Genomic DNA, 23,029 nt, shown 5'->3' with positions numbered 1-23,029 from the left:
TAACAGATGCTTCTTGGAAGTTGAACATATTTATAAAGGTATTAAGTGGAGGGACTTCCCTGGTGGTCCAGTTGTTCAGAATCTGCCTTCCAATGCAGGGGATGCGAGTTCGATCCCTAGTCGGGGAACTAAGATCCCTGTGCTGTGGGACAGCTAAGCCCATGCATTCCACAACTACTGAGCCTGCGCGCTCTAGAGCCCGAGCACCACAACTAGAGAGAAGCCCCTGTGCCGCAACTGAGACCTGACACAGCCAAATAAATAAATAAATAAATATTTTATTTTAAAAAAGATATTAAGTGGAAAAGGTAAATTAACTATACAGCATAAACTTTTTGTGGAAAAAAGATCCCACTTTTTGTGGAAAAACTGTATTCATCTACATAATTATATAATCTCCAGATGGAGAATTATGACTATTTTTACTGCCCTATCCTTTTCTGCCTGAAATGAGAGCATAATAGTTTTATAATACGGAAAAAACAAAGATGTTAATATTATGAGGAAAGGAGGGGTGACACGTGGACCTCCTTTAAGAATAAAAGAATTTAATAGTCTCTGAAGGCGAAATTACTGACACTGCCTTGACTTTTCAAACTCTTGCAGGTAGCACCCCCTCCGCCCCCAATTACTGATGCACCTGACAGCACAGCAGATACTGGTGGAGGTTTACCAACAACCATGGGAGGACCTCTTCCTCCACATCTGGCTCTCAAGGCAGGTAAGGGACTTGAATGTGTGCACATGACTGAGAATAAGATACACGATCTTGCATGGTCATCATCTTTCTTTCTCACTTGGATAGATAGAAATAACTATAGTAAACTCATAATTTTCAGAGAACCTAAGAACTACATAATACCACCAGATTATTTAATCTGTTTTATAAATTGGTACAGCTCAATTCCTTGCTGTCGTTAGCTTTTACTAGTTTTTGATCTCTGGATAGATTTTGCACAGGCTAGAACATTTGGTTAAAGGGGTCTTATTTACTGCCCTTTCTTGTTTGTAACTTATTTCTACCAAATATATTGTAGGCTTGTTTGTTTGCCTTTTGGATCCCAGTCATTGCTGAATTCTATATATACCAAAACTTTATTAGTGTGTCCGCTGTAGGGTAGATTAAGTGGAATATTTGTCAAATTGCCTAAGTCTCAGATCCAGTGTTTATGAAACAAGAATAGCAGTAGTATTTACTTATAAGATTATTATGAAGAGTAAACTTTTGAAAAGCATATAATAAACTTGATAGAGTTTCAGTCAATATTAACTACTATTTTTAGTTATTCTGCTTTCTCGTCAAGATTCATCACTTTTCAACACCTTTTAAGCTTCTCCTTATTTCCGTCTCTAGCACTAGTAGTTAGCTTTCTTTCAGGATCATACTTAGCAAAGAAACCATTTTATCATTTAATCAGCTATTATTGGGTTGGCCAAAAAAGTGCCTTTGGTTTTTAAGTAAAAATAAAAGGCACATTTTTCATTTTCACCAAGAACTTTATTGAACAACGTATCCACCCTTTTGTTCCACTACCTTCTACCATAGGCAACTTCATAATTCCATCTTCCCAAAACTTTAGCTTTTTGAGCAAAAAACTGTTCTAGGTGCCCTTTACAGTCTTCCAGGGAATTGAAATTTTTTCCATTAAGAGAATTTTATAAAGAGCTAAATAAATGGAAATCTGAAGGTGCAATGTCTAGTGAATACGGTGGATGAATCAGAACTTCCCAGCCAAGCTGTAGCAGTTTTTGCCTGGTCATCAAAGAAACATGTGGTCTTGCATTATCCTGATGGAAGGTTATGCGTTTTCTGTTGACTAATTCCAGACGCGTTTCGTCGAGTGCTGCTTTCAGTTGGTCTAATTGGGAGCAGTACTTGTTGGAATTAATGGTTTGGTTTTCTGGAAGGAGCTCATAATAGAGGACTCCCTTCCAGTCCCACCATATACACAACATCACCTTCTTTGGATGAAGACAGGCCTTTGTTGTGGTTGGTAGTGGTTCATTTCGCTTGCCCCATGATCTCTTCCGTCCCACATTATTGTACAGTACCCACTTTTCATCACCTGTCACAATTTGTTGAGCCACAACTACTGAAGCCCGTGCGCCTAGAGCCCACACAGTGCAGCTAAAGAGCAGCCCCCGCTCACCACAACTAGAGAAAGCAGCAACGAAGACCCAGTGCAGCCAAAAATAAATAAATAAAATAAATTTTAAAGTAATAATTAAAAAATAAATAAAACCGGAGCATTTTCATTATGTTTAAGTAGAGAATCACATGCGGGAAGTACAGTCAAGAAGCTTTTTCTGCTTAATTTACGTGGAACCCAAACATCAAAGTGATTAACATAACCAAGCTGGTGCAAATGATTTTCAGCAGTTGATTTGGATATTTTGAGCATGTCAGCTATTTCCCATGTGGTATAACATTGAATGTTCTCAATTAATGTCTCGATTTGATCTCTGTCAACTTCAACTCGTCTACCTGACCGTGGAGAAATCTCCAGCACGAAATTTCACAAACCGCTTCTGACACGTTCGAACAGTCACCGCACCTTTTCCATACACTGCACAAATCGTTTTTTGCATTTCGGTAGCGTTTTCACCTTTCTTGAAATAATAAAGCATAATATGCCGAAAATGTTGCTTTTTTTCCTTCCATCTTCAGTATTAAAATGGCTACACAGGGCTTCCCTGCTGGCGCAGTGGTTGAGAGTCCGCCTGCCGATGCAGGGGACGCGGGTTCGTGCCCCGGGCCGTGAAGATCACACATGCCGCGGAGCGGCTGGGCCTGTGAGCCATGGCCACTGAGCCTGCGCGTCCGGAGCCTGTGCTCCGCAACGGGAGAGGCCACAGCAGCGAGAGGCCCGCGTACCGCAAAAAAAAAAAAAAATGGCTACACAAAAATTCACCAATTTTGATAAGTCTTTTATTAAATGCTCGCTGATATAACAGCTGTCACATACAGTCTAACAAAATTGTTTTAAATGAAGTTAAAGACAACTTTAAGTGCTCCTAGAGCCATCTTACAGGAAAAATCTGAATGAACCTTTTGGCCAACCCAATACATATGCAACAACTTAAAGCTACATTGATAACGTATGCTGGGTTATCAGTCACTTAGGATCATTACTTGTAGCACCCCCCTGTATACCATCTTTGGAATTAGCAATTTAGACCTGTATTCAGTCATGTAACACTTTTCAGGTAAGTCATAGAGGTTTCAGGCCCATTTCCAAATAACTGAAACGTTGGATTTCTAATAATGGAGTGCTAAAATCTAAATTTAGGAGTATTTTTAAAAAATACGTAGGATCTTCATACAGTCTGATTTATCAAGGGAACAATCATTTTCTTCCCGTAATAGAAAATAATTCTGGAATTGGGGCCTCTGGCTATGGTGCTCCTGGGCCCACCTGGGATCGAGGAGCCAATTTGAAGGATTATTACTCAAGAAAAGAAGAGCAAGAAGTACAAGCGGTAAGGCTGTAACCCTGTGTTACACCTCCTGGAATGTGATTTAGGACTTGGTTCATGGCAAGGTTTAAGATATTTGCAACTTAATAAGTTGGTGATTGTTTTAAGTAGTTATTTGAGACTGATTGTTCACCCAAAACACCATAAACCTAAGCTGCCTGTTAAATCTGGTCATTAGAATTGCCTGTGAAATAAAACAATTTTTCATGGTGTTAATAAAAGATCTCTTCATCTGCTTTGTAGGAAATGTAGGTGCCTCAGTAAACGTCCTTTCATGAGCACTCATAGTAAAGGCGTTTTTGTAAGACAGAACACTTACTTTTCCACTTGATATATGTAAAGTGTTAAAACCAGCGTAAAAAATTTTGTCAAAGGTTTCTTTGGAACAGTTTAAATACAGTACATTAACTAATAGCTTGTTTATACAATAGGGCCATCACATGGAGTAAAAACTAAATTCTGGCTCAATTTTGACTAGGATTAGAAACTTAAAAAAACAACTTTTGCATTATAAAGCATGGTACAAAACAGTTACTAATTTATGTGCGTTAAGTGTACATAACTAAACTTAGTGGAGCCAAATTTAATTATCATTGATTCAACAGACCCTTGAATCCGAAGAAGTGGATTTAAATGCTGGGCTACATGGAAACTGGACCTTGGAAAATGCTAAGGCTCGTCTGAACCAATATTTCCAAAAAGAAAAGATCCAAGGAGAATATAAGTACACCCAAGTGGGTCCTGATCACAACAGGTTTGCTTGTTTCACTCTTTGCCTTCTGTAGTAAGTTAGGGTTTTGTATAGTCATTCTATTTTTGTACGTGCTATCTGGTTCAGTTTGTGGATTAGCAGCAAATTGAGAAAAGATATGTTACTTTGCCCAAGAAAAATTGTTATTGATTTGTAATGTGCAGTTTACCATGGTTTTCACTTAGGAGTGTGATTTTAGCTGTGTAAGAAGTTCTGCAAAAATCTGCTGTTTGTGTTGCTAGACTTTCAGGTTCTCGTATGAATCTGAGAGGCAAAACTCGTAGCCACACGTAGTGGTTTGTCCATAATTGACTTAAAAATCAGCCAGAGGTAGTGAGTTTATTGTTCACTGTGGTATTAGAGGCAGTTATAATGTTTATTTCTTCAACGCGTCAAGTTAGACACTTAAGTTTAGAGTGTTCAGAGGTAGATGGCATTGCATCTAGATCCAAAGTTCCCATCAGCTTGGAAAGTTGCCAGCTCTTCAGTCCTATTATTGAAGTTTTAAGGGCTTATTGTAAAGCTGAAGGAGAGCCTCAATCTTTGTATGTGAGTTAAATTAGCACACTTTTATTCTGTTAAATTTATAAAACTGAACATAAGGGAGGAGGTTGTTCTAACAGTGACAGTATGTTTCTCAGCCTGCTTGCTGTTCTTCCTGAGAGCATTCCAGGGTGTAGTAATTATTACTCCCAGGAAGGCTCATATGGATTAGACTCTTCTGGGGGCACTATATTTTATTGGAAGGGAGGGAATGTTACAATGGAAATCTGGATGATTTAATTTGCTGTCCTTATATGAAATAAATTCAAAATACATCAAACGTTTTTCCCTTGAAAATCAAAGGGTTCTTTGGTTGCATCTAGCAGCCCTAAAATAATTATAACTAACAAAAAACTTTGACACTGGTCAAAATGATGTTCAGAGCATGGTTCCCCCTGCTTCGCACTGTTTTGTTCAATCCTGAATTCTCAAATACTTAAATTTAACGTCTCACTTTTTTAAACCCTCAAAGATCATAAAGGAAAAAGATTCATTTGTTGATGATTTTTTTAAAAAATATTTTGTTTTTCTGCACTGATTGGGCTTAGTAGCACTTGGTGACTTTAAGAACAGTTAGATAATTTAAGTATGCCTCAAGCTTATTATAAACTGTTTTTTTTAAGTGTCTTATTGGCTTCTGATACAAAGTTGAAGAATTCAGGCTATGATGAGGAAGGCAGAGAAGTTGGGGGAGCTAGGACAGCATTGCTCTTTATATGTCCTTTATTTAAAGGCATAACAGACAGCAACACCAGAGGTCTGTGTTCATACACACATGTGCTGCTGCTTAGGCTGAACTAAGCAATCACATGGGAAACTATTGTAAACTGATTTCTGGTGTTGCTGTTCCCCCTAGGTGGAGGAGAATGAGATTGAGTGCTGACTTTAAGCCTGGCTGAGAAACATACTGGCATCGGTGTCATTAATGAAAGGGTGGATGTTGTTCCCTTGAAAGCCAGTGGCCTTTGACCCCTGAAGCCGCTGTGCCTGAAGGTCAGTTCACATGAGGTATAGGAAGGAATCTAACATTTATTTTTTTTCTAAAGTCTCACCTAACCTTTTATTCACAGCACAAACTCAAGGTTAGAATGTACATGAGTAGTGGAAGGGATCAGAAAGCATAGTTTTCAAAGGGCATTTTTGCCCTTGTTAAAACCTAAATTTATTCCCTAGAATCTGCTAGCAATTTTAGCTATAATTTTCAAAAATATTTGGTTCTCCAGGACCTGATTTAAATAAAGTGTGATATAAGTAAGCTAAATTTTTTGTTATCAAGGGCTGCTTCCAACTGTCCACCCCCCACCACCCACCCCTGCCTCAGGAAACACTGACATGTGCACAGTGGTTGTACACCCATGTGTGTGTGTGCATACCTGCATATATTTAGCTTATCTTAGCAGATTGAAATCATTAGTGGGTGGCCCATGCAAAGGAATCTTAACACAATCACAACTATAATTTAAGGAGTTTTAGGCCTATTTTATTTCCCGGCCTCAAGCTGAGTGGAAAATTCCTTTTCACTGAATGTATTCTAGCTATTCAGACTGCAACCTGTGAAATAAGAGTTAAAAGTAAGTAAATATAGAACCAAAAACCCTAACATTTTCTTTTTGTGAACAGTTGGTTCATCAACTTTGATTACAGCTGTCTCGTGCCATGTTGTGCATTATTTGAAGTTTATGTACTTCATTTGTTCTAGGATTGAACAGACATAAGTGTTTACAGTGGTTTTTTGCTTTGATTTGCCTAAGCAGTTGGAAAGCCTGCCTGATTGGGGAGTCCTGGATTTAATAATTTCTAAGAGTGAAATTTCTAACCTTGTTTATATATATTCTTACAGGAGCTTTATTGCAGAAATGACCATTTATATCAAGCAGCTGGGCAGAAGTAAGTGCTTCCCTGATACTCTGAGCCTTGTATAGTGGAGTAGTATTCGCTTTAAAGTCTTGAGCCACATATATGTAAGCTTTATTAATTTGATGGAGTCCATGATATAAGGTAGCATTTAGGGTATTTTAGAATATTAGAAGGCCCACTTTCCCATTTTTGCATGTGAAAAGAAAGATTGTGTTAGTTTACATTTCAAAGGGTAAGAGGTGGTAGGCTACTGAAGAATCTGCCACTGTCATAGAATTTTAAAATGTTTTTTTATCTTTCTACGTAAAAGATATAATTCCTTTGGGTAAGGCTAGCTAGGTGACATTTAGAAAGGAGTTAATCAGATGACAGGATTGGAGGCCTAAAAGTGAATGTGAGCATTTAAGAGTCACAGAGTCAAGAAGAAAAGGAGAGAAGGTTACCCTGAGGAAGCACTTAAGGAATAGGTTGGGGTTATTCATAAAGGAAGTAGAAAGGCAAAGATATATTATTGCCTTTATTCTTAGTAAGTTTAAAGCAAGCAGTGTGCCATGCTTGAAAGTATGGAATAGCCCTGTGTACCTGGTTTTGTTACTAGCGAGTATTGTGACTTTGAATAAATCACACCTACATTGCTGGGACTCAATTTACTTCACTAAAAATTGGGAGAAATGGCTGAAGATTCTTTCCAGCTTGAGAATTCTGCAGCTAACTCTGATGACTTAAATTTAGTATATCAAAGACTTCTAATAGAATCAAGCCTTTGAATGAATCACGAGGAGATGATGTTGAATTTTTTTATCCTAGACCTTAAATATAAATTACTCTGTGTGAATGGGAGTTTATTTTAAACTTATTGGAACACAGCTACAGACATTTGTTTATGTCAGGGAAGAGCAAACTTCTGTAAAAGTCCAGATAAATATTTTAAGCTTAGTGGGTCACATATATCACACATTATTTCTGTCTTATATTTATGACTCTTTAAAAATTTTACAATATTTTTAGTTCCTGGGCCCATAGGTTTGTCAAACCCTGGTTTAAGTATTGTCAGTGAATGCTTTCACACTTGAGAGACAGAGCTGAGTAATTGTGACAGAAACGATGTGGCCTGCAAAGCCTAAAATAATTATTTTCTGACCCTTTATAGAATAAGATTGGTGTCTCCTGGTCTAGCCACTTTGGGCCCATTTTCTTTCCTTTGATTTGCTTTTTGATCCTTTACTTTTCAGAAGTTAAACTCTCTTTTCTTCCCCTGTTTTAATGCCAAATGATGTTAATAATAACAACTTTGTTGAAATAGGTTATTTGCTTTGATAATGATTTGTATGTGTCTTAGTGTGTGCCTGTAATCAAGATGGTTGGCTATTTAGTTGATAAGCTGTTAAAGTATGGCTTTTGGTTAACAGTTAGAATGAAAAGGAACTTAGAACTCATAACGTACTCTGTATTTTAGGGCAGCTTTTGTACCTTACCTCCTAGTTGCTTATGTTGAGATGTTTTCTTTACTTAGACGATTTATCCTTCTGTCGTTGGTAATCCTGACCTTAAATTATAGGGATTTTTGCACGCGAACATGGATCAAATAAAAAATTGGCAGCACAGTCCTGTGCGCTGTCACTTGTCAGACAACTCTACCACCTTGGAGTGATTGAAGCTTACTCTGGACTTACAAAGAAGAAAGAAGGAGAGACAGTGAGTCTTTAGACTTAGTAGCCCAAAGAGATATTGTAAGATTCAATTTAGCTTCTGTTTAATATTTGGCTAAAGAAGTTGGATAGTTCTGGGACTCTAGCCTCAAGAAATGGAAATGGCCCTACTAATCATCATTAAGTAATTCTTTCACGAGGGAACTGACTTGCTGGCTTTAGGACAATTGTAGACCTAATGTTGACTGCATACTCTTAACCCTACTGTAGTAGATTTGAGTAGTGTTTGTGTATATGTTACATGATTTTCATGGCCATCCCTCTTCTGCAGGTGGAGCCTTACAAAGTTAACCTTTCTCAAGATTTGGAGCATCAGCTGCAGAACATCATTCAAGAGCTAAATCTTGAGATCGTGCCCCTAGTAAGCATACAGCTATTTAGTTTACCTTTGTATTTTACTTCTCTAGTCAGACAAACAACTAGTATTGTTTTTTGGTTTTGTTTTGTTTTCTGTTATTTTTAATAGCCTGATGATCCTTCTGTGCCTGTTGTACTCAACCTTGGCAAATTGGCTCATTTTGAGCCATCTCAGCGGCAGAACCAAGTGGGCGTGGTTCCTTGGTCACCTCCACAATCCAACTGGAATCCTTGGACTAGTAGCAACATTGATGAGGGGCCCCTGGCTTACGTGAGTGCAACGTTATTTTTGAGATCAGACTCTCGTGTTTTACTTTTGAATATATTTCATTAGGATATCTAGATAAAAAATGATTCATTTTGAAGCTGAATTATGCTTTTGTGTGATTGTTGCCTTCTCATTTTACAGGCTACTCCAGAACAAATAAGCATGGACCTCAAGAGTGAATTAATGTATCAGCTGGAACAGGATCATGATTTGCAAGCAGTAAGTCTGTGAAGTATTTAGACATAAGGTGCTCGCAGTCTCAGAACTTTCTAGGTATGGGCAGAAGGACAGCGAATAATATGTTTTTGCCGTTTCTAGTAAGGTAGATCAAAGATACTAACCTAACTGCTAATCCTAGTTACCTCTGAGGGTAGTTGTGAGTTAAGGGCCTGTGATTCTTAAAGTGGAAGATGTGGGATAATAACTTTTTTTTTTTTTGGTAGTTTTTTGGTATTTTCTGAATGAAACAACTTAAAATGTTAGAAGAAAGGGAATGTATATGTAATGTCTAGGGAGAAAAGGAGGAAAATAAGGGTGTGGATAAGGCCAAAAGATAGATTCTTCAGAAATTTAATGGAAAGAGACCGTTCAACTAGAGGTATAAATATATACATTCTTTTATGAAAAAGTATATTTTGAATATGCAGCCAGTGGAAAGGAATAACTTTTTATAGAGATGGCAAATTTTTTTTAGAATTAAGATAGTTGTTTCTAATATGTATATTGGTAGAAATTTGAGGTGTAACTTTTCTAATACAGATCTTACAGGAGAGAGAGTTACTGCCTGTGAAGAAATTTGAAAGTGAAATCCTGGAAGAAATTAGTCAAAATCCAGTTGTTATTATCCGAGGCGCTACAGGATGTGGTAAAACCACACAAGTTCCCCAGTTTATTCTAGATGACTTTATCCAGAATGACCGAGCAGCAGAGTGTAATATTGTAGTAACTCAGGTAAGTAGCAAGCCAGCTTACGAGGTGTGTGCCTGGTGTGGATAGGGTTTGAGAGGTGGAAACACCTAGAAGCCTGACCATTCCTAATTCTTCGATCAACTCCCTTTTGTAGTGACATAAAATTCTGAAAGTGGTGTAGAGTGTTGGGCCCTTTTAAATTAAAAAAAGAAAAACAAAGGCGTGAAAGGAGTTTAAGTCTGTGTTAATCTCCAGTATAACTCACGGATAAGCTAAACTGAACCATGTGAAGGATTCTTTTTGTCTGGGCTAGAGGGAGTCTTTGGGCCTAGAATTGAACAAAACAGAGTACTTTCTCCTTAAGTTTACATCCAAACCTTGGTTCTCTTTATCTTATCACCTTAGTGTTCAATAAAAACCAGTCAGAGACAAGATAGAAAAAGATAGAAAAACAGAAAAATGGTTGGCTTTAGCTGACTGCTTACTCTACACCAGCTTCTGTTTTGTTTGTTTATTTGTTTGTTTTAACATCTTTATTGGAGTATAATTGCTTTACAATGGTGTGTTTGTTAGTTTCTGCTTTATAACAAAGTGAATCAGTTATACATATACATATGTTCCCATATCTTTTCCCCTCTTGCGTCTCCCTTCCTTCCACCCTCCCTATTCCACCCCTCCAGGCGGTCACAAACCACCGAGCTGCTCTCCCTGTGCTATGTGGCTACTTCCCACTTGCTATCTATTTTACGTGTGGTAGTGTATATATGTCCATGCCACTCTCTCACTTTGTCACAGCTTACCCTTCCCCCCTCCCCATATTCTCAAGTCCATGCTCTAGTAGGTCTGTGTCTTTATTCCCGTCTTACCCCTAGGATCTTCATGACCTTTTTTTTTTCTCTTAGATTCCATATATATGTGTTAGCATACGGTATTTGTTTTTCTCTTTCTGACTTATTTCACTCTGTATGACAGACTCTAGGTCCATCCACCTCACTACAAATAACAATTTCGTGTCTTTTTATGGCTGAGTAATGTTCCATTGTATATATGTGCCACATCTTCTTTATCCATTCATCTGTTGATGGACACTTAGGTTGCCTCCATGTCCTGGCTATTGTAAATAGAGCTGCAGTGAACATTGTGGTACATGACTCTTTTTGAATTATGGTTTTCTCAGCATATATGCCCAGTAGTGGGATTGCTGGGTCGTATGGTAGTTCTATCCAGCTTCTCTTTTAAACAGTTGATATTTTTTTAACTCATTTAAAGTTTATGATGCTAAGATGTAAGTACTATATTATTTAATATTTCTCTTTTAGTAACTTAAGGCACAAAGAGATTTAAAATTGTCCAAGGTTAACACAGGAAGTTGTTGAAACTAGGATTCATAACCAGACAGTTGGCCTTCAGTATTCCCCCTTTTGACTGCTACATTCTGTTGTTACCTTGCTAGCAGTAAGCAGTGCCTGCAAGTTTATTGCAGTGCTTAGGGAAGAGCAGTCTTCTTAGGTTAAAGCAGTTCCTGTCAGCTCTAACCCTGTACTTCTGGCACTTGAAAGGAGAGCATTGCAAGTAGCCAGATACTACCTCTCAGGCTGGCTCAGACCTTGACTTAGGGATTCTTAACCTGGGAAGCTTAATTGATACTCAGGGGAGAGTCATGAATCTTGAAATAGCAAAAGATGTTTTTACACGTGCATTTACGTGGACGTGTACAAACCATATTTTTTTAACATGTCTGAAATGAAGTATGTCTTAAAATTGGCCTCTATATTTTATAGGAGAGTTGGGTTTGGCGGGGCCTTTAAAAGATGACTGAAGGAATGCATTTAAAATGGATGATATTATAAGCTTGAAAAAAATATGATAGGTCTCCATTTTTCTGGGATAGGACCCTTAGCTTTCTTCTTCTCAAAATGTTGATTGCCCTTCTCACTCCCAAAACTGGTTATGATTTCTTTGCCTCACAGCCGAAGTTCCAACCTCAAGTACATCAATAAAATATACTTGCTCTTAATGCTTATCTGATTTTTCAGGAGGTGTATTGTTCAGGAGGGCGCCATTTTACAGAAGAACTTTGAGCTCTGCTCTGCCCTCCTTCCTTACTACCACTCTCCATTTTTAAATTCAAAACAATTCAGCCATATACACAGAAATGCTGAATTCACCAAATGAGCTGAACACCTATGGTCTCACTCAGAAGTTGTTTGCATGTCATGAGTATGAAAATAACTCCCGCCCAAGTGAGAAGTGATTTTTTTTCGCCTGCTGTCTGACTTATCAAATCCAAATTGTTCCAGACAAAAATGGCTTCTGTTTGTTCCAGACAAAAATAGTTTTTGTACTGTGGTCTTCAACTTTGTATAATTTGCTTACTAACTTGTGTCCCTTCCCAAATAATTTGGACATTTCTGGTGGTTTCATCTGTAAAATGAACAGATTTCTATATGTAGGCTGTAACAAACGTACTTCTTTTGCGTATAAAACAGCTTTCACTTACCCACTAGTTCTTTATTTGTATTGCTTCATAAAGTGATCGATTTATGAAATTGAAAGATACTTCACAGAATTATTCCATCTTTCTACTCAGGGTAGAATGTTTATAATAGATGGTCACCTTACTTCTGCTTGAAAATTTCCAGTTGTGTGGAGATGTAGCCTGTGTCTTCTGATTTCGGACAAATGACTGACCTGTCACATGAAATTGACATTCTGTGGCTTCCATGTTTTTGTCCTAGTGCTTGTCCCCAAATCAGTCTCTGATTTCTCATACCTCTAGTAAGTCTTCAAAAGTTTGTATAGTGTCCTAGTATATCTCCTTTGTTTTATAAACAACTATAGTTCAGCCATGAAGGTAGAGTCTAAGGTTGTTAAGCACATTCGAAGCATCAGCATCCTGCCTGAGAAGGTAGGCCTGAACGTACTGATTGGTCATTGTAGAATACAGTTCTTAATAATTGTGGTATTATATAGTACTTCTGTTAAGGCAGTTTGAGACAGCATTAATAATTTTTGTAGTAATATCACTGTTGTATCATCTTTTGATTTATTTATTCATTCATTCATTCATTTATGGCTGCGTTGGGTCTTCGTTGCTGCCTGTGTGGGTTTTCTCTGGTTGCGGCGAGTGGGGGCTACTCTTCATTGCAGTGTGCGGGCTTCTTATTGTGGTGTCTTTTCTTGTTGCGGAGCGTGGGCTCTAGGTGCGCGGGCTTCAGTAGTTGTGGCACACGGAGTCAGTCGTTGTGGCTTGCGGGCTCTAGAGTACAGCCTCGGTAGTTGTGGCGCACAGGCTTAGTTGCTCCACAGCATGTGGGATCTTCCTGGACCAGAGCTCCAACCCGTGTCCCCTGCATTGGCAGGCAGATTCTTAACCACTGCACCACCAGGGAAGCCCTCATTTTTCCTTTTCCTCCACTTGCAGTCATATATAGGAAACCACATGAAGTCATTACCTAAGTTTTTTATGTGCTTGGTTAAATGTGTTATTTCAAGTCATAGAGCACAGGTTGAGAGATATTATGAACTAGAATAAAATAGAATGAGTAGCTCAAACCTTAACTCGTAACCTTACCACCAGCTTTAGTGTAAATTCTATACCAAACTCACTGTATCCTTTTTGTGCCTTCAGGCTATTCATACTCAAGCCACTTAAAACTTAGGGTGTGAGTGTGCAACAATTGAAAATAGGAAATAGTTATTTTCTGACCTTAAAGATGTTGAGAGAGGTGAATTAAAATTGCTAGGATGTTGGGCTTCCCTGGTGGCGCAGTGGTTGAGAGTCCGCCTGCTGATGCAGGAGACGTGGGTTCGTGCCCCGGTCTGGGAGAATCCCACATGCTGTGAAGCGGCTGTGCCCGTGAGCCATGGCCGCTGAGCCTGGGCGTCCGGGAGCCTGTGCTCCGCAACAGGAGAGGCTATAACAGTGAGAGGCCCGTGTACCGCAAAAGAAAAAAAAAAAATTGCTAGGATGCAAATCAAGTATGCTAAATTAACATCTGTGAATATTTTGGCAGTCCTGCACGTACCCCAAGGTACCATCATTTCAGGATACAGCTGTCTGTCATGTAAAATAAACTCAGAACTTAGAAAATAGAGAAAGTGGAGTCTGGTATATTTTGTGATATCTGATGCCTTAGAAATCTTGTATTTTATTGCAGCCTAGTTCTATTATCATGTATTTAAATACCTAGATGAGAAATAGAGGTGCAAAGTTCTGAAAGCAGTACTCTTTCAGTTACAGATTGCTAAGAAGAGAAATTACAGTTCTGGATAAATGTCAAGAGGGGTATAAAGGATGCAGATTTTGAATACTGCAAAAGAACACTTTGAGACAGGTCTTTAGCTGCTTGTGGTATGGAAAGTTTTACCGGTAATATTAGCTGTTTTAATTAATTAAAGTGAACATAGAATTGTGAAGAAGAGGTAATCACTTAGAACTAACTACTGCTATGGCTGGTCTCCAGGCAAGAGTAATAAGATTGTACAGAGCAAATGAGAGCAGATAAATACGCAGTGAAAATGTAAAAAAAAGCTCATGCTGGAGGATAATTTGAAGGATTCTGTTGGAATGACTTAACATTATCCCTTGCTTTCATCACCACTACTTTTTACTGGTCTCACTTAAATGGGTTATTCTATTATTTAATCCAAATACAACATAAAATTATAACAAGAGGCAGAATAATTGGGAAAAGGCTTAGTTGGGAGTAAAGAAAATTTGTATTACATCTGAAGTCATGTATATGAATTTAGGCAAAATACCTTTACTTGTGAACTTGTGTTTTTATCTATTAGAATGGAAAAAAAATCTCACTGTTATTCTGAAGCACAAATAAAATAGTAAATGCAGTCGTGGTTTTTACTGTTGTTACACAGATGTTAATTATGATTGTTCTGGGGGGTCTCTGTAGTCTTGAATCTTTATATTTATTTATAGAATATAGAATATTTCTATATACTATAGAATATTTAAGAGAGGATAAGTTAAACCATATGTGGAAAGGTAGTTCTGCGGGTGTAGAAAGAAGGTGAACCTTGCTTTGTATTTATTCATTGTAGGACAGTATGTAAAACAGTTATTGAATATCCAAGGGAAAAGAGAGAAATTATTCAGGGGATAAATAGAGCAACCTATTTATAGGTTATCAGGTAGCATGCAGTCTGAGAAGTGCATTAAGTCTTTTACATTAAGCATTGTTCTCCCACACAAAATGCCTATCCTGTGGATATTTATAATGAGCTAAGAATTATACTGAGAATAAGATTTTATTTTTAGTTGCTTTTTTCTGACTCTAAAAGTATTATATACCCATTGGGAAAAAAATTAGAAAATAAAGTAAATTTTAAAAGAAACCAAAGCCCATGCAGAATCCCACCATCCAGAAGTAATCATTTTTACTTTTGGCCTTTATCCTTTCAGACTTCATGTACATATACTGTATGTACACCATCCTAACTTGTCCCCTTTATGTAACAGCACACCTGCTATTAAAGCAACAGAATAATTTTCTAATGACTTCATAATTTTCCATTTTATGCATAAACGTTTATTTTATTCTTAAATGATGGAGATACTTTAAGATTGTTTCTAATATTTTGATATTTATGTATGCTGGGATGAATATACTTGTACATACATTTTATACTCTCATTGGATTATTTCATTGGAATAAATTCCTAGACCTGGAATTGTTGGGTCAAAGGGTATGCATATTTTAAGTTTTATGCATTTTGCCATACTCCCCTCAGGAAGAATCATACTGATTTCCAGTTGGATCAGTTATGAATAAAAGAAGCACTTCTCTTTTTAATATGTATTTTAAATGTTTATTTTGAAGTTAGGGCTGTTGAAATTGGAAGGCGACAAGTTAGAGAAGCATACAAAACATGGAAAGGAGATTGTAGGGTCATTTGTTTCTTTGCTGTTTGAATAGTCATCTTGATATTGATGTTTTCTACTTTTACTCAAGGAAATTTGGCCAGTAGGGCTTCTGAAGATGGTTGTTGTAGCACTTCTTATGTTAATTTGTAACAGCCTCTGTCATGGGTGTCTTGGGAGGTGAGGACTGTACCCATATTCACTTTAAAAGGCTGGAAACTACAAAGGTGATTGACCTGAAAGTAGCCTCAAGCTGGTAAAAGCAATCCTTGAGTATCCAGTAGCATAGAAATAAACCTCAGAAGAGTCCAATATCCTAATTGAGTTGAAGTTTTTCTAGAAGCCAGCTATTTAGTGGAAATGTTGAAAACTATAGGAAAGACAAAAGGAGAGAAAAGCGATAATAGTGTTGAGCATTTACCTATTCTTTGTAGAATGCAAAGAACTTCTTGAAAATGCCCAAAAAACTTTGTATTTTATACCTTCAGTGGAATATCATCTTCACATTCCCTGACATAAGTATATAGCAGAATGCTTCTCTTTATGGACAAACGCATAACTCAGTCCTTCATGTAACACTTTTATTCAGAGTTAGTGAGGTGCAGAGAACTGGTTGGCAATGGTCATTAAAAGCTAGCATTGTTCAGCAAAACAAGGCACATAAACCAGAAAATATAAGCTCAGGAAAATGTACGGTATGTTCGAGATGGCATCTTTTAATCCTTTACCTTGCTGAACAGGATAAATATGAACTAGGTGATTGTACACTTCACCTGTATGTGTTACTAGCCACATACCATAAGGGACTCTTGTGTTAGGGGATATAGAAATTAATATATCATGTTTTATATTAATTCAAAGGATGTTGAGGGCTTCCCTGGTGGCGCAGTGGTTGAGAGCCCACCTGCCGATGCAGGGGACACGGGTTCGTGCCCCGGTCCGGGAAGATCCCACATGCCGCGGAGCAGCTGGGCCCGCGAGCCATGGCCGCTGAGCCTGCGCGTCCGGAGCCTGTGTTCCACAGCGGGAGAGGCCACAACAGTGAGAGGCCCGCGTACCGCCAAAAAAAAAAAAAAGGATGTTGATAGCTCTAGTGAAGCTACTGGTTTTTTGGTTTGGGGGTTTTTTTGGTTTGGTTGGTTTTTGTTTTTTAAGATTGTATTAGCCTCTGATTTCCTAAATGGTCATGTCATATAGCCTGGGGTATAATCACATAGGTACTTAACTAAATATGGAACTCGGAAAAAACTTTCTCAGTCTAGGAACTAAAATACAGTCTATCATCAGGAACTTTTTGACAAAGTCAAATACAAGGCAACCTGGAAGCATTTAGTCTAAATCTGCATGTACCTCCATAGCTATACATTCAGGATATCATAATAGCCATGGTATCCACCAAGTAAATGCTGTTTTGTGTATTTAGAAGACAGGGGACACTTTGGAAGTTTTCATAAAAGTTAAGGTCAAGCACTTAAAATTTTAACCCATAATTGTCCTTAGGGTTCAGCATATTTATTGCTAACAGCATGTATATCGCTGGAAAAGGTAATATACTCAGTTTTCCCAGCTACATAAGCTCATCAAAACGAGGAGTGATTTCATTGAGGGGTTTTTTTTTATCTCTAGCACCTTTTGTGGCACGTGATATCAATACAGATAAGCTATGACTGCTTTATGAGTTAATAAGTGAATGAATCGTAGATATGGCAAAGGAGGTTGTTCACCTTCCTAATAACCCGTACATCTCAGTTAAATAGTTCTTTAAACACAGTGCAGTGTGCCTGCACTGTGGTAGGAAGTTATAAGAACAAGCTCTCCATGTGTGATCTGTCTGCTTCCCTACTGGAAAATCACTTGATACCATTTAAGAGTTAGGGCCAATGGTGAAGAAATTTTATTTTCTATAAAACCTTGGAATCACTTTATATACAAAATGAAAAACAGCATTTTTTAACTGTCTACAATAGAATTAAGTGGTATTTTTGTTTTTTTAATAAACTTTGGAGCTTCCTAAATGTTATCACTACTATTATTGTTTCTGTTGATTACTGAGCTGGCAGTGGGTCAGATTTACGACAGTGATTTAATAACCCTAATAAACAAGTGTAACTAATTTTGTATCTTTTAAATCACTTTTTTTTTTTGTCTTGTCTCAGCCCAGGAGAATCAGTGCAGTTTCTGTGGCAGAGCGAGTTGCATATGAGAGAGGAGAAGAGCCTGGAAAAAGTTGTGGCTATAGTGTTCGATTTGAGTCTATACTTCCCCGCCCTCATGCCAGTATAATGTTTTGTACTGTGGGTCAGTAATCTGTTTTATTTTGGCCTTTCACTTGGGGTTTACATTGTGTTTGTGAAGAAAACTTGATAATAGCACAGAATGACTGGAAATAATAAATCAAGAACCCAGTTTCAGAATTCTTGTTTAAATAGAACTTTTGGCAATTTCTTTCTTCATGGAGGGTGTTATGTACCTGCTGGCTGTTGTAGTGCAGAGCAAATGAAATCAGCTTACGTTGCTGGAACTGTTAAATATGTTTTCATTAGACAAATGTGTTACAGACTACATGATCACTTCTTTAATAATTTAAATATACCAATGATTATTTATTTCCTAAAACGCTGGGGTTATAGTAGTTGAAGCATAGTTGATTGTCTAGAAATTGGTTTCTTTGCACTTTTCCTTACCTCCCTACTTTAAACATAGAAACTCATCTCCAGTGTTTACTCTGATTTTCTTTTCAAGGTGTACTCCTGAGAAAATTAGAAGCAGGCATTCGAGGAATCAGTCATGTAATTGTAGATGAAATACATGAAAGAGACATAAATGTAAGTAACTTGAGAGTGATGGTAAGGTACCAGCGCTAAAATTCTGAATAAAGAGAAATGAAGTAGAATGTCTTTATTTTATTTCCATTTTCCCATAGCTTACAACTTCTATCAAAATTATGAACGTCAGTCACTAAGATATTGGACACCTTTTTTAGCAAAGCCATTAAACCCTTTTTTTCCCTTTGTTAAAGCAGAGTTCTAAAAGGTCTAAAGGTCTAAAAGGTCTAAAGACCTCTTCTTATTGTAAAGTAAGTATTATTGCAGTGATCATTAAGTTAGCATAATTCAGCAACTGAACTAATGATTTATCACTGAATAGCTGATGGAATTTTAATAATGTTTTTCTTTGAATTGAAAATTTTTCTGTGATAAACTTTACATTGTTTTCCCCCCGCCGCCTGGCTTGTGGGATCTTAGTTCCCTGACCGGGAATCAAACCCGGGCCCATGGCAGTGAAAGCCCCGAGTCCAAACCACTGTACAGCCAGGGAATTTCCACAATTTTAAATTTAATATAGTTTATGGTGTGTTTTCGGATGTTTGCAGCTTTCGTCTTTTCCAACATTAATGATAATCATGCTAGAAATAAGAAAAAACTAGAATTTTTTTCACACCCTATCCTCTTTTGGTCCTTGGCAAAACTTGTATAGAATTAACTTACTATACAATTGTATAATTCAGAGATTGATACCATAAATCAGTGACTTGTTTTTATGGCACTGTTTTACATATCCACACAAAGGTATTAGTGGGTGGACAGTATGTCATTCAAACTGTTTCCAAGCTACTGTTACTTAAAACATTCATTGGAGCTCATCCTCTTTAGAAAATAATTCCATAGCCGTTGTTGTTCATCATACTTAGTTTTAGCAAAATTTTGATGTTTATGGTTGAGCTAAAGCAAGTAAGAAAGTTTGCATGGTCTTTCAGATGACCTTTTTAAATCAAATCTGTTCTGTAGGATAAAATTTTTGCTGCTTTTGTCATTCAGAATCTTTTGAAAACTAATGTTTCCCCCCCCAATTAACTTAATCTTAATAAATGTTTCAGTATTTTCTTTACTAGCATGGTAACATACCAATGTTCTTAGAGTTTAAATTATTCCAGGTCACACTAGAAACATCATGGATCATCATTACTATTTCCCCCCAAAATAAGTGGCTTTGGTCAACTTTTCTTGAAAGATTGTCTGTTTATATTAATGTATTATTCACAGTAAAAATGGAAAAACACCTTTGCAGAAACATGTTCTTTTTCAGATGAACCTTATCTAAACATCACTTTACGGTGAAAACCCAAGAGAACTTAAAAGACCGATTATTAGAAATAATAGGGGACTTCCCTGGCGGTCCAGTGGTTGGGACTCTGCACTTCCACTGCAGGGGGCACGGGTTCAATCCCTGGTCGGGCAATAAGGATCCCACATGCCGCACGGCCATAAAAAAGAGAAACACTTAGCAATATGGCTGGGAGAAAAAGTTAATATACAAAAGTCTGTTGCATTGTGTACATTACAAACAGATAGAAAACAATTAAAGATACCACTGCGCTAGTCAGAATGTCAAACACCTAAGACTAAGTCCAACAAAAAGATATGCAGAACCTATACAGGAAAAATAAAACTTCATTACAAGACATTAGAAAAGGCCAGATTGTGTTCACGACCAATATAATATAGATGTCAGTTTGCCTGAAGTTGATCCACATCTGAATGCAATTCTAATCCATTCCCAGTAGGTTTTGTTAATAGGCTGATTATAAATACCTATAGGGAAGATTTATGGCCAAAAATAACAAGGACTCCTGTAGAAGAGCAGAATGAAGGGTCTTGCTTTACAGATCTCAGGACCTAATTTGAACCTATAATAATTAGACAGTATAGTAGATGAGATGACAGTTTGACCAACAACAATACAGAGTGTAGAAACAGATTGTGTGTCGCATGCAGCTTCGGTATAATAGAGTGAGTGATACATGGCATGTCAGACCAGTGGAAAGGGAATGGACTGTTCAGTAAATGGAGCTGATAACAGTTGGTCATCCATAAGGAAATACTTGAACTTGGATCCTTACCTTATAACCAGATACAGAAATCAGCTCCAGATAAGGACTTAAATGCCAAAGCAGTTTTAAAACTCTTGAGTAGAATATATAAGTAGACATCTAGACAGCACTATCCAGTAGAAATATAATGTGGCCTACACATGCAGTTTTTAATTTTCTAGCATCATATTTTAAAAGGTGAAAAAACAGGTAAAATTAACTCAGTATATCTAAAATATTTTCATCATGTAGTCAATATAAAAAATATATTGACTTTTTTTGGCGGGTTTTTTTCATATTAAGTCTTCAAAATCTGTCTGTGTATTTTACGCTTAGAACACATCTCAGTTTAGACCAGGCACATTTTATGTGCTCAGTAGCCACAACTATATTGGGCAACATAGTTCTATACCTTCTGGAAGAATTTCTTAGAACATGAAATGCATTAACCATGAAACAAAAGACTGAGGTATTCATCTATATTAAGATTAAGATCGTGTATTCATTCAAAAGATACTTTAAGGAAAACCACAAGCTAGAAGATTCCAATATAGCCAACAAAGGATTAGTATAGAAAATATAAACACCTACAAATCAGTAAGCAAAGTACAGATGACTCAGTAGAAAAACAGGGAAATAGGCATTTTACAAAGAGGAATGATATTTGGCTAGTACATATGATGGGGTGTTCAGTCTCATTGGCGAATAGGAAAGTGCACACCAAGACCATAATGTACATCTACTTTATATCCATTTGGTTAATAAAATTTTAAGTGATGATGCCAAGTATTGGAGAATATAAATATCAGCAGCATCTCTTATCCATTGCTCATAGTGGTTTATGAACTGGTGGAATGCCTTAGGAAAACAGTTGAGCATTATCTGCAAAAGTTCAACATTGACACATCCTATGAGTGCAGTTCCATACCTACACTTACCCACAGAAACTTGGCGTATGTACCGTAGGGGACATGAACTAGGATGTTCAGAGTAGCAAATGTTTGTAAGAGTAAAATCCCGGAAACAACCCACATACTTGCAGTAGTTAGCACCAGAAATCTACTGGTGAATTAATGGGTACATACACACATTGGGATATTTAAATAGTCATCAGAAAGAATAACTGGTGATTCACACGTGGGTGAGTCTTAGCAGTGCTATAGGATGTGAAAAAGGAAATCCCCAAAGATTACATAAAATATCATACCTTCTCATAAAGTTAAGAATAGGTAAATCAGGGCTTTCCTGGTGGCGCAGTGGTTGTCCAAAAAAAAAAAAAAAAAAAAATAGAATAGGTAAATCTTAAAATATATGTATGCATGCATATATATGTATGTATGTCTCGTTAGATATGCATATAGATCAGAGAAAAGGTATATGAAAAGGACTAAAAAGATTCAGGATGGTGGATTTCTCTATTTGGGGAGACAGAGTGATGGACTTGAAGACCCCATAGCTGGAGAAAGGTTTTATCAGAGTTCTAGCTTTCATGTTGTTGTTTGGTGGGTTGATGGAAACTTTACATTATTAAATAATAAATGTCTCGACCATTTTGTTTGAATGGACTAAATATAGCCTTTTCAGCATTTGTAAGATTCACTTTACAGGTGATTGGAAAACTGATTTTTGGCCCATCATGGCTTTCCCCTTTTCTCTAGTAGTTTGTGCAACTGAAAATATAAATTTCATTGAAAATTTCCTCTCGTTAATGTTTTTTTTTTCTCTTCCCTTCCCTTCCCCTACCCTAGTAGCGCTCATTTCTAATTCCCATGAGTAGGCTACAACTGTTCTTAAAAATACTGTTACCGTATCCCACTGTAATCCTTCATCTTACTTCTACAAGCCGCCCAAGAAACTGAATTTCACTGATATCTTGTGGCTTATTAACACAAGAAATCTTTTAGCTGTACCTTGTGAGCAAGGACTTTTCAATGCATTTATTTTTCCATTTGTGTTTGTGTTTTAATAGACTGACTTCCTTTTGGTAGTGTTGCGTGATGTCGTTCAGGCATATCCTGAAGTTCGCATTGTTCTCATGTCTGCTACTATTGATACGAGCATGTTCTGTGAATATTTCTTCAGTTGCCCAATCATTGAAGTTTATGGGAGGACTTACCCAGTTCAAGGTAAATATTGTGGGAGTGGGATGGGAGGGTGAACATTTTTTGTAGTGTGTGGATTTTCTTAATCCTAGAGATTGGAGTAATAGTTTAAAGGATATTTAAAATAAAATCCAAATCAGGGTATCAAATGCATCATAGCGTTCTTGGGGTTTTAGTCAAGCAGTAGTGAGTTTCATTTACAACGTGAGGAGTTTGCATATCCAGTGAATTTCCTGTCCTTACAGCTAAAGTTAACTTGTAAGATTTTATAGTCAAGTGTAAATTAATATGCCTATAGATGCTCA

At 37.2% G+C, this 23,029-nt stretch overlaps 1 protein-coding gene across 2 annotated transcripts in view; it reads left to right on the top strand.

Moving 5' to 3' along the window:
• The window catches only part of DHX9 (DExH-box helicase 9), a 54,316-nt gene that overhangs the window by 16,155 nt on the left and 15,132 nt on the right, over window positions 1-23,029 (top strand). The window contains exons 4-15 of one of the 2 annotated variants that reach the window (XM_024732357.1): window positions 607-721; window positions 3,368-3,480; window positions 4,083-4,231; window positions 6,612-6,658; window positions 8,187-8,323; window positions 8,609-8,698; window positions 8,804-8,965; window positions 9,104-9,181; window positions 9,722-9,913; window positions 17,909-18,050; window positions 18,495-18,577; window positions 22,592-22,748. In XM_024732357.1, coding sequence (XP_024588125.1) covers window positions 607-721; window positions 3,368-3,480; window positions 4,083-4,231; window positions 6,612-6,658; window positions 8,187-8,323; window positions 8,609-8,698; window positions 8,804-8,965; window positions 9,104-9,181; window positions 9,722-9,913; window positions 17,909-18,050; window positions 18,495-18,577; window positions 22,592-22,748 — 1,465 coding nt within the window. Of the gene's footprint in view, window positions 1-606; window positions 722-3,367; window positions 3,481-4,082; window positions 4,232-5,627; window positions 5,765-6,611; window positions 6,659-8,186; window positions 8,324-8,608; window positions 8,699-8,803; window positions 8,966-9,103; window positions 9,182-9,721; window positions 9,914-17,908; window positions 18,051-18,494; window positions 18,578-22,591; window positions 22,749-23,029 lie in introns of those variants that run through there. The other variant, XM_024732358.1, reaches the window with a different exon arrangement.

This window comes from Neophocaena asiaeorientalis, unplaced genomic scaffold (assembly GCF_003031525.2).
Source record: "Neophocaena asiaeorientalis asiaeorientalis breed wild unplaced genomic scaffold, Neophocaena_asiaeorientalis_V1.1 scaffold119, whole genome shotgun sequence".
Lineage (NCBI taxonomy): Eukaryota > Metazoa > Chordata > Mammalia > Artiodactyla > Phocoenidae > Neophocaena > Neophocaena asiaeorientalis.
The sequence above is the reverse complement of the archived record's forward strand: the minus strand, read 5'-3'. Positions and strand labels throughout refer to the sequence as shown.